We start from the raw sequence: 12,160 nt of genomic DNA, 5'->3' as shown, positions 1-12,160 counted from the left end.
TCCCACTGACCCAGCAGTCCTTGGGATCAGTGGGAATCTCTTTGCTTCCTCTTGAGACTGAGCTGCTTTTCTCTGTCGTCTGTGTTTCAGGGAGCTGTGTGGCACAGGCCATCCATCCACCTGGAGATCACAAACTAAATTAAAAGTTTCCATTTCCCCTTGCTCTACATTTTGACTGTGTGGCTGGATGACATCTAGCAGGGCCCTTCCTCCTCTCTGGTATGTGTGCCAAGGTTGGCAATACTCAACCGCTCTTCTCCAGGCTGAATTTTGTGCTACATAGTCTTGGTGATTCTTCAGTTTCCCAGCTTTTGGCAAATCTTTTACCAGATGCGAAGCTTTGGCTTGATTTCCTCACAGAGCAGAAATTGAGAACTGCTTTCCCACAGCAAGATACTTTGTCTTTCTGGGGTATGCCCTGTTACATCATGTATCAAAAATCTATCCAAGAGTGTCTTCCGATGTTTTCTCTCCTTTAGCTGAGAGCTGTTCTTGTGATGCATGCAAAGCACTGGGAATGTTGTGAAGACCAAGACAATGTTTTCAAAGCCTGGAGACTGCAAAAACCTATTTTGAGCCATAACAGATGCTACTGGACATATGGAACAGCTGAGGGGACTTGCACCAGGACTATAAATGTTCTACAGATCTTTATGTTCCTGACTCAGTGGGTGGGTTTCCCATGGGAACTGAAAGCTGGGGAGAGGTTGGTACAACGCGAATTACTAACGTTCATTACTTTCCTGTGGAAAATTTGCCACAGGGAAATGGGAATAGCATATCTTTGGTGGAATAGGGCTCATGTGGCCAATAAGTAGCCTAAACAACAGCCATGATGTAGGAGGAAGGTCACACTGACCTGTGGCTAGCTTGAGACTGGAGTTTTTACAGCTCTCTATACAAATTTCAGAATCTCAGGCCAGCATCTAAACTCTTTGTTGGTTTATTGATAAATTTTACTATCTGTAATACTTTTGTCCTGAAAGAGTTTTGGACTCTGTGAAAACAGTCTGGTCTGGTCAAAAGTAATCTCACAGTCCACTGTTCCTCACATGTCTTCTTTGTCACCTGCCTTCCTCTCTCTTCCCTACTGCTGCCTAGCAGTCAGGTTGCACTATTTCACACTTCATTTCCCAGTAAACTTTTTGTTCCCTTGCAAACTTTTCCAGATTCTAAAGCAGCCCTTCTTTATAGCACCACTGTCCCAACCCCTGCATGAGCAATGGTAACTGCTGTTACCTACAGGGATTTTTCATGTTCCTCCCATCTCTCCTGGTCCCAGCTTGCAACCGGGTGCTACATGACCATTCTCTCTCCTTCTCCCAGCACTCGTCCAGCAAAGGTGCCGAGTGATGCACATATACACTCAGACTTTACACACTAAAGGTACATTGCTCACAGACCTCATCCAGCACAAGGAGCTGGAGAAAGATTAGCTCGCCTGCATGCCACAGGGCCTTTCTCTCTGCTCCAATATGCCTGGCTCAGCTAGCTGTTGAGCAAGGCTCTACTGTCTGCAAGTGAACTGTGTTCCTCCCACGTCCAAGTCCAGTGCAGGGAGTTTTCTGTGCCTGTTCATATTGGCTTAATGGCAAAATGTCAGAGCATTACTTGTCCTCCCCTCTCCACTTCCTATAGAAAAGAGAGTGGCACCAATCCTACATGGACATGTTGACTAATTCTTCCTGGTTTCTTCTTTGATTCCTCATGCCACATAATGCCAGATATGTATTCCCAGCCTGTCAGAGTGGTGACACTGTCCATGCCAACACACGGCGATACCTGCTCCCACTGCCGCTCCACAATACAACAATTCCCTAAGAGCAGCTCCACAATGTCAATGATGCATCACATGCCATGGGCACAGCTGACTTGTCAGGCTGCAATGGAAGTACAGAGCGCTGCAGTGTGTGTAGCTTTTTGCAGGATTGCACTGCAAGCCTGCTGGCTGCTGAACCAAGAAACTCTCAGTTTACCCTCTGCTCTGTTCTCCTGCTCTTGTTCAGTCCAGTATTCAATGGCTGTCAAGTTTTTCCTGCTCCCAGTGTGTCTGTGCAATGGTCCCTGTGATTTCACCGGGTACTTAGCAGTGTTACAGTGTTACACAATCACACAGCCCCATGTAAGCTCTTGCTTGCTCTTTTCTGTTTCTGTGATGTGTTTTATATATAGTTATCATCAAAGCAGGAGGAACAGCCTTAGGATCATAAAACTTTCAGGTTGGAAAATATCTCCAAGATCACTGAGCCCAACCTTTGACTGAACACCACCGATTATTTAAACTTACCTTTCCTGCGTTCTATTGCTTGATTTTAATGGACCTTAACAAGGGCACGCTAGTTGCTTCTCAGAACTATGTCTGGTGATGATGTGCAATCAGGTCTGTATTTAGCCCACACCACCAACTCATTGGAGCATTTCAGTTGGTAACTCACCACAGACTGGCTTCTCCCTAAAGAGAACTTCCACATACTGTGGGGAAATCCCTGCCCCGGTGAGTTTACAATAAATTTTGTGCTGTATGTTGCAGAAGAGAGGGTTCTGGTATTGGAAGTGGTGTTCATTGACATCTTTCCTTATTCACAATATACCTCTTTACCAATTAACTGCTCAACCCATGGCCCTAGAGTAAGCAAGACTTGAGGTGTCAACCACAGGTGGAGGCTGGTTTTGATGGACGAAATTGTGCCCTGAATACAGACCATCCTGGACTCATGAGCAGCAATGTCATGGGAGAGGCTGGAGAAAAAGGTGTTGAGAGCAAAAGATGGACCCAAAAAGGAGCAAGAGGGTGAGGGGCTGTGAGAGGAGGAAAAGGGGAGGGTGAACCGTTGGTAAAAGAGGGAAAAAAATTAGGGCAGGGCAGATTTCTTGGAGGGGGAGATAAGGGGCTGTAGGCTGCTACCCAACTGCTGCATTCATATCGGAGAGGCACAGACCTCACCCTAATTCTGTGCTGGAGCTGCAGCCAGTACAGACTGCATTCCTTACACACCAGGGCAGAGGTCTCCAATTTGCCAAGGTTTGACTTGGAGCCAGAATTAGGAGAGCAGCAGTCTGACAGCCCAGAGCTGTGTTGCACCGTGTGATGTTTCAGCTCAGGTCAGTATTAATCTGAGAATCTTTGATGCACATTATTGCTCAGTGGAGACTGGCCCAAGGTCTGAGCACGAATTTTGGCCAGAGTCTGCCCCATATAGGTAGGCAAAAATATTTTTTCATCCTCTCTCTGCTATACGTCACTCTAGTGCTGGTTAAAAATTATTTGAATTTACCCCCTGGAGCAGCTGAATTGTTCCTGTGCTTTAATTAGCTAAAGGTCAGCAATCTTCAAACCTTTTCCGTGTTATACTCTCTCTCCTCTTTGCACTCCTTCACAGAAGGAGCAAAGTACATGTGCAGTCTTTGTGAAGGAAACCCTGGATGATTTAGGGAAGGGTGGCACTGCTTTCATATCCTGTAGTAATAAAAGGAAGTAATTTTCAAGTAAAAGAGGAGGGAAGAGCAAGAAGAAAAGGAATGTAAGAGTAAAACATAATGTTTCTCTTTACACAGCCTCTTCCCTCAATAATCCCCCCCCAAAAGACACGAAGTTCTAGATGCAAGAACAATAAAGTGTCTGCGAGGCACCATGGCATTTCTGCAGTGCTGCATTGCCTGGCAAAGAAAAGCCAGGAAGTTACTTAGGTGAAGGAAGGTTTTGGGCCACATAGAGGTGAAACACTGGCCTTTCCTTTCCATTCTTAGTGTGCTCAAGCTGCTGGCAAGCATGACTGTGCTTAGATGGGAGTGGAAAAGCAGAGCTGCCGGAGAGAGAGCTTGTTTAGGTTGTGTCCATGCCCAGGAATGTGTTTGAACAGAGTCCCATGGGGCACAGGCTGCTGAGCGCCAAGTTCGGCCTGGCAGGAGCGAGTGACAGAGGCAGGGCTAGATTCCATACTGTGGGATTGGCACATAGGCTTCAGTGGGTGATATGTGCCTGGGGCAGAGGTAAAACTCCACACAGAGCTAAGTTAAAATCTGAGCTCTCTGTTGCCCAGACACAGAGGTGGCAGGAGCAGAGGAGAAGGATGCAGGAGGGTCTCTACCTGTCATGGTTTGTGCTGGTAGAGCAGCACAATGGGGGAAGTGTTCTGAGTCAGTGACTCTTTTGAGCTGGAAGAAAAATTATTCCTGACCCCTGCCAGCGCTTCATGCAGATCCAGGATACAGTTCCCAGAAGTGTCCCTACATATGTTAGCAAGAAGGCCACTGCATATTTTGCTGCAAGAAAGCATGGCAACTGATGCAGCACTGAGCTGTGAGCCTGGGGTAATGGATCTCCTGAAGGGAATGCTGTGAAGCGCAGCTCTGAGGAGCTTAATCTACTGACTGCCAGGAAGCAGGTTGTTTTTCCCGTCTGCGAGGAAGCTTGCAGACAAGACCAGGGACTGGAAGCAGACAGAGTACCAGCAGCAGAGCCGGGGTCAGGTAGTGCAGTGCAGCCCCCCTCGTTACAGCATCCTCATTGCAGGAACAGCGAGCTGGGGAAACTACAGTTCCCATCACCCTTTTGTTCACCCCCCTGCGAAACTACATTTCCCAGAACTTTTTAATGAGCCAGAGAGGATGTCTATGGAAATAAATGCCGACGATTTTTGCATAACACTCTCCACCTCCGGAGTGTTGGCCTGCCTTTGGCTTGTGAAAACGGGAACAGGGGAAAAGCCAGGAAGTGTCAGCGTTGTGGAGTTGTGGTTTTGCCCACCCCTAATAGCCGCAGTGATATCCTCCACCACCGCCCATCCTTCCTCCGCTCAGGATTCCCTTGGTGGTCACAGGGAAGATCCTGTCCCCCAAGAAACACGGCTGCTGCGGAGGGAGAGGCAGATAAACTACAGATCCCAGCATTCTCCGATAGGCAGCACCTGCGGCAGTCCCTGCACGCCGTGGGGGAGGTGGGGGTGAGGATGAGGATGGAGGGCAGGGAGGAGATGCAGGGCGCCGTGGGGCTACGCTGCACCTGGGACATCCCGCCACCCGCTGGCACCCAGGCCAAGTGGGTGAGGCTTAATGTGGGGGGCACCGTCTTCCTCACCACCAGGCAGACTCTTTGTCGGGAGCAGAAATCTTTCCTCTGTCGCTTGTGCCAGGGCGAGGAGCTGCAATCGGACCGGGTAAGGCAGCTGGGTTGCCTCCCGCACCGTGCCCCACCGAGCATGGGGAGGGCTGGAGGGATGCAGGGATGGAGCCAGACCCAGACAGCTGCAGGAGCAATTGAGTGAGGAATGCCTGCTCTTTTTCCCAGGAAAGATTTCCTCTTGCTAGATCCCACCTTGCTGTGTTGTTGCCTGGCACCTGTCTTCCGGAGCTGGGGAAAAGAGAGGCCATCTCTCCTCTGTTCCTGCTCTCCTGCCTCTCTGTCACCCCACATCCTGGGACTACTTCCCAGATGTGTCTGCCTGACTCAGCCTCATCCCCTGTTAGGGGATCTCTGCTCTCTCACACCAGGCCTGTATGCACAGTTGCACAAGGAGACTGATGCCTATTTTTGGGCTTTTTCAACTGGGTTGATCCCTGCTGAGGTGGGCATGCTGAGCAGATCAATACAAGAGTTAAAATCCAAGCTGGGCTGACTTGGCTAGGGATTCTCAGGTTTCCAAGGAATCTTAGAAATAGTAGACATTTTTGCTTAGATTTGTATTTTCTTATAGTCTAGGGCATTCGATGGTTGGTTACAAATTTCCCTTGGGTGTTTTCTCCTCGTGGTTTATCTCTGCTGCTAGGATGAGACTGGTGCATACCTAATAGACCGAGACCCCACTTACTTTGGACCCATCCTGAATTTCCTCCGTCATGGGAAGCTGGTCCTGGATAAAGATATGGCTGAAGAGGGTGAGTCTTAGAGCTCAGAAACCTCATGCTTAACATTGTTGCTGTAGCCAGGACACGACAGGACTTGTCAACTGTGTTGTCTCTTGTTCTCCTTTTGGAGATTCATGTGGGGGAATTTCAGAGCTGTTCCTGCAGCTCTTGGGAAGCATACTTATGTTCCCTTTACTAGACTGGAGTGGGTGAGGAAAGCATCCTGCAAGTGTTGTGACTTCATGACTGTTTGTCCAGCAGAGATGTCACCATAAGTAGGCAATATCTCAGTCTCAATACACCATTTTTCATGTGTTCCAGATCCACTTTTAACCAGGTTCTGTGACTGAGTTTTCTGTTAATAATTAAGTTTGCTAATTAGGAATGAAAACCCAGAAGACCAAACAAAACCAATCTCATCTCTTCTACTAACTGTAATAAAGACCGTCATTAATCAGTGATATGCAATTATGCTGCTTGTGCTCTGATGAGTTGTGGACTGCAGCAGTTCCATTTAAGCAAGCCAGACAAAGCAATCCCTCATTTGAGGTTGACAGTGGGTCCAATAGGATAACTCGGTAACATCACAGTGTTACCAGCCAGCAGTCCCCAATGCCTTGTTATTTTTTGATGCCAGTTTCTAATAAGGAGCCAATTCCAAAGACAGGCTCTGCTGTCTAGCCCTTGCCAAGCACAATTTCTGCATGTTTGTTAGTATTTTTACCTAAAGCAAGGAAAGTTTTCTTCAGAATTGTTTTATCAGTTGTAATTCCAAAAATATATCTAAGTAATGGTACAGGATTGTAATAAGCACAATTCTGAGATATTTCTTACTTGACATTTCTTGTAAATCTGACATCAGACAGAGTTCATCCACAGGTTTTAATATCAAATCTAAAACATAAACAGGAGTCCAGTTCATAGCTTCGCATTGCCTTTTGTTCCTGCTGCAGACAAGCTGGCATAAAACTAACCCATTAGACAATTCAGTGCTGAATGGGGAACTCAAAAGAGGTCTCAGTGTGTCAGGTAGTGAAGGATCAATCTCCCCACCTGCATTATCTGTGTACTGTCCTGGGACATATGAATGTTGGCTCCTAGCCACCTTTTCCTCCCTGGCCCTCTGGGAACCACCTCCCTTTTCCTGAAGGCCTGTTAGCCAACAGGTGAGCCTTAGGAGAGGTGATGGATGCAGACACTATAGAGAAAAAAAACAAAACACTTCTTTGTTTACCTGCTTTGAGGTGAAGCACAGGGAAGAGAGCCAAAGATCATCTGAAGTCACAGACTGTAACTCCAAGTGTCCCAGGAGGTGAACTAGCTTTTCCCAGGGTCTTTTGATGACTTGTCATTGAGAGAGGCTGGAGCCTACATTTGTTCTCCTTGTCTAGTTATCTGGGAAAGATTTTAGCAGTCCTCAGCACAAGCCTTCACTGACAGTGCCTGTTTCTGTAGTAGCAGGCAGCATAAGGAAATTGGGGTGAGCATTAGAAACATGATGCAGAGAGCCAAGGTTCAATTCTCTGCAGTAAGAATTTCAAGCAGTGGAAACCTCTTAAAAAGTGAGGCTACTGCATAGTTTCTCCCTATGGACCTTGGGACGCTCAGAATTGATCTTTTGCAAGTCAAAAAAAATGGAAATGGATGGTTAACTTTCTGTCTTTATGATCCTTTTGTCTCTTTCTCAGGGATCTTAGAAGAAGCTGAGTTCTATAACATTGGTCCTTTGATCCGAATAATCAAGGATCGAATGGAGGAGAAGGACTACACAGTCACTCAGGTATGGCAAGGTACAGTGGGGTGGGCAAAGCAGGGAATGTAGAAAGGGAGAGATGAGTCCAGAGGGAGAGCAGACTTGGGAGAAGCAGCAAGGAATGGAAAGGAGCAACTAATTAGAGATTATGTGCTGGTCCCTACACATCAAAATCTTGCATGGGACAAGCTACAACCAATTTAATTACAATAAACAAGTTACAGGCTTGTTTTGCATCCCCAGAAGTAATGCTGGATGTAGGCCCTGAAACTAAATCAGCTCCTCTGCTGTTTGGAAAAGGAAGCTGATTGCTGTGGAATATAGAAGAATGTGAGGAGAGCAAAGGTGTCATGGAGAGGAGGGCTCTGGTGTGGGGAGTCTTGGGAGTGTAACCACAGTGAAGAGCATGGGGATACCTGTAGAGAAACCTGAAGGGAACAGGTGAAGAGAAGTCTGTGAAAGAGTTAAATGCAGACAGTGAGTCACCAGGAACCAACCCTGTGGCAAAATCACACCTTGTCTTGACCTTTGAAAATCTGTCTTTGAAGGAGCACTGACTGCTATCTCACTTTTCATCATGTCTGCCTCAGGTTGTAAGCCTCCAGCAATACAGTCACTTAGTGTTGCAAACCCCCATCAGCATTTCTAGCATTTGCAAAACTGATTTCGTAATGACAAGTGCAAACTTTCCATCAAAAGAGTCCATATCTTCTGAGGACAATGCAAGAAGCACTCTGCTCAATCCCTCCTTTCCAGAAGAGTTGTTCTTGCTCCTCATGACAGCACTGTAGAAAGCTGGGTTGTGGTTTCCACTTTCCTTTCACCTGGGACTCGGGGAGAGGACAGGTCTGTCCAGGAGGGGTACTACCACTTCATTCTGCAGGAGGGCAACAGCCTTTTGCATCTGACCATTGTCAACATGCTCTGCAATTTTGCTGTCAGGTGCCTCCTAAGCATGTCTACCGTGTGCTACAGTGCCAGGAAGAGGAACTCACTCAGATGGTTTCCACTATGTCAGATGGATGGCGCTTTGAACAGGTATGGATAAGGTGGAGCAGGGTGGGAAGGAGTTGCCTTTGAAAAGATCATGGATGTCATACAGTCCCCACATAAGACTCCTTACATCTTTGAGAATATTGGGTAAGTCACTGACTGAGCCATCACACTGGCTCTCTTTTGCCCTTTCTGTAGAGGTTTAGAGGATACTATGTGAGGCCAAACTGTTTTGCATCCTGGCTAACTTCTGGTTCTCTGTGCTGTCTCCTCAGCTTAGTTATAAGGACTTTCCACTGTGGGTATGGACTGGACTCCATGCTGCATGGTGGACTTTCTGCCTTGCTCCCGAGATGTTTGCAGGAACATGCACTTGTGATTCTTGCTCTCATCTTTTTTAGCTTGTGAACATTGGCTCATCCTATAATTATGGGAATGAGGATCAGACAGAGTTCTTGTGTGTGGTCTCCAAAGAGTTGTACAACTCCCCCAGTGGCCTAAGCTCTGAGCCCAGCCACAAAGCCAAGGTGAGATCAACTTTGCTATGGCCCTGCTCCCCTTGCCTATGAGATCCTTCACTCTTGTTTGCTCCCTCTCTCTTTCCTCTCTCGCCTGTGACCATGGGACACCTCAGTGGTGAAATACAGGGACCTGCCCTGGTGTTCAGCACCATGGCATTACACCCGTTGCCCAAAAGGAGGAGTGTGTGTGTTGGAGAGGTGGTGTCTGGCTGTGTGTAGCAAATGGCTTTAGCAAGTGACCCTGGCACTTCTCATGCTACTCTAACATCCCCCTCATGCCTTCTCATGCCCATGCTGTGTGTGTCACTGCCTTTAGGGCATTGTTTCCCTGAAGGTTTTGCAGCATTCTCTTTCATTTTTCTGAGTCTTTGCCTAAGGGGCCAATATCTCCTGCTCCCCTTTTGAGGGAAGGACAGAAATGTGTGGCAGTGCATGACATCCTGCAGACATCTAGGATAGAGGAAGGAACACTAGCAACTGATGAGAGTTGTTTGGCAGTGGGGTCACAGCACTTGTAAGTGGGTTAGATACCCCTGATGTGATGTTCCAGAGGAAAAAAAGTCTCTCTGCTCCCTGACCCAGAATTGTCTTGGCCATGGGGAAATGTCCCTTTTTATTCCAGTGTCATGACAATTGCTTTATTCCCTGTGTGTCAGAAAGAACTGCATTGGGTCATCTTGCAAGTATCTCCACTCTTTCTTCCTTTTGTCCTGCATGCTGGGCCACAGAGCACAGAGGAGGACCTGGAGGAGGAAGAGCAGGAGGTGGAGGAGGAGGCAGAGGCAGAGGCAGAAGCAGAAGCAGAGGAGAAAGGTGCAGCAAATCCTTGAGGAAAATGATAAAAGTATCCCCCCCAGGCATAGACCCGTCCACCTTTCTGGTGAGAGCTCACAGCTAGCAGCAGGGAAGGACTAGAGCAGGTGTGGGGTGTGGGGACTGTCCTCTCCAGGAGTTGAAGTCTCTCTGGAGATAAAGCTGAGAGGGGAGACCTGTTACCATGGCTGCTGCTTTGTATTTTAAACTGTTTGGTTTATCTATGGTTTTATTTTTATTTGCAGACTGTCCATCTATTCGGGATTGCGCTAAACTCTCTTCCTGCGGACCCTCCCTTCTGCTCCCCTCCGTGTCCATCCCAGCACTGTCATCTACCTCCTACATTGCCCCACTCGCCAGCCTCCAGCCTCCAGCATCCTTCCCTCTGCTCTCTTTGTCTCCCAGGGCTCAGAGTGGTCTCTGCCCAGGGTCCTGTCTCTCTCTGCTCCTCACTTTTCCTCCTCTGCAGGTATGTTACCTGTCTGCACTCCCAGCTCCTGCCAGCCTGAGCTCTGCATGAGTGACTCACTTCCCTCTTGTGGGTATGGCCCTGATTTGTAGAACTTGGGGAGGGGAAGGAGGGAGGGGAGGTTGACTCATCCCTAAGGTGGCTCTACCTATTCTCATCCTATGTATGTTTTTACTTGCCAAGCAGATCCTATGGCTCTGGACCAGAGGCTCTGGCAGCAGAAAGGAGAGTGCAGCTGGGAAAGGGGTGGAAATGAATGCAAAGCAGGCAGGGGTGGTTCGGGGAAGGGGGGGAATTTTGCCACGTGTCTGCGTGACACGCATGCCAGATCGCTCCTCCAGGCTGCCGTTCGCAGCTCTTTTGCCTGCCAGCAGTTTGCAGAAGGCAGCTTGTTATTTTTCCCTCCCTGCTCCCACTTCCCTGGGCTTTTCCCCCACTGGCCCTGCCAGGGTTTGAGCGCAGTGGGAAAGGGTGGTGAAGGCAGAGCAGAAATGACCAATCCCCACTCCAGATGTTCTCACAGCTGCAAACAGAATGAGCCTCTATGCTTTGCCTCCTGCTTAGGAAGGCTGTCTGGCCGACATGAGTGGGACAGGGTATGGAAACCTTTAGAAGGGGGTTTCCTCTCCATACTGGAAATCTGTGGGGCTCTAGTTAAACTGAAGGTGCTCAGTGCCACTCTCCATCTGTCCTGGTGCTGGGCACTCATTAGCTGTCTGACATTTCTCTCTCCCTCTCTTTGAGAGCCTCCTTGTCCATGGTTGTGGGACCTGTGTGTTATTATTTTAAAAGTCAGTGTATGTTAATCACATGGACTTTTGCTTCCTTTTGCTCTGTTTTTCCACCGTCACTCCACACTTCTTTTCTTTTTCTTCTGTTCTCATTTCCTCTGTCATTTCCCTTTTTCTGTTTCTCACTTTCCCCTCTATGCTCAGTTGCTCTTTTCCCTACTGTTGATTTTATTTCTCTTTCTCTCTCCTTCTATAGCTGTTACAAGCCAGAGATCTGAGGATGTGATCTCAACACTCCAGCCTTTTCATTTCTTGTTTGTATCTTTATTTTTGTACTGCAGTGTATGGCAGCCCCTTGCCCCACAGTGATGCCCTCCAGCCCCCTTCACTCTTCACATGTAGTCATGTTTTTTTTACAAACTCACCTCAGAGGCCTGAGCCTCCAGCCCTGGAGGAGGGCAGATGCTCCATGGAGCCTCTGGGCTGCTGTAGGAGCTGGAGCCCACGGCCCCCTCCTATGCCTGGCAGTCTGGTTTTCCTTAATGTCACAGTGGCCCCTGGTGGGGACATCTGCAATCAGCCACTGCAGCCTGCGGTCCCTTCCTGAACACCCTGGATGCAAATGGGAACCCGAGGTGGTGGCAACTGCAGAAGGACCAGTCCTTGCCCTTTTGCTGTTGCAGGCAGTTGGTCTGGGCTTATGGCCAGAGGGCAAATGCAGAGCCGCAGTCCTTTTCTGGGCTACCTGCATTGCTCCTTGATGCCTCCCTCCCTGTCCCCCAGAGCAGCCCTGTGTCAGCAGGGTGAGGAGGAGACAGGTGTGCTGCCCAGGTACCTGATGTTGTGTCAGCCAGCACAGGAGATCGCTGTTTTGGGGACCGGGGTGTTTGCTTCACTGCTGTGTCTGAAGACTCCTGAATAAAATTCACAGTCTGTTCCTCCTTGCTGCCTCTCATTTCAAGTGGCAAGAATTCGTTGCTGATAGAAGGGGGGTGGGAGTTGGAGAAAAGGAGTTTGGATTTATCATCTGGAGCCA

General features: G+C 48.4%; 1 protein-coding gene across 1 annotated transcript; it reads left to right on the top strand.

The window, feature by feature from the left end:
• The first annotated feature begins 4,348 nt into the window (after positions 1-4,348).
• On the top strand, positions 4,349-12,065 carry KCTD17 (potassium channel tetramerization domain containing 17). The gene is given in 9 exon segments (XM_017823372.1): positions 4,349-5,156; positions 5,766-5,874; positions 7,533-7,624; positions 8,540-8,635; positions 8,992-9,117; positions 9,840-9,924; positions 10,170-10,288; positions 10,290-10,466; positions 11,381-12,065. Coding segments are annotated over 8 exon segments (978 nt in total). The 5' UTR covers positions 4,349-4,949; the 3' UTR covers positions 10,434-10,466; positions 11,381-12,065.
• Positions 12,066-12,160: the final 95 nt, after the last annotated feature.

The sequence above is a fragment of the Lepidothrix coronata genome, unplaced genomic scaffold, assembly GCF_001604755.1.
Source record: "Lepidothrix coronata isolate B3197 unplaced genomic scaffold, Lepidothrix_coronata-1.0 Scaffold102, whole genome shotgun sequence".
NCBI lineage: Eukaryota > Metazoa > Chordata > Aves > Passeriformes > Pipridae > Lepidothrix > Lepidothrix coronata.
Note: the sequence above shows the minus strand (reverse complement) of the source record. Positions and strands in the feature narration are given on the sequence as shown.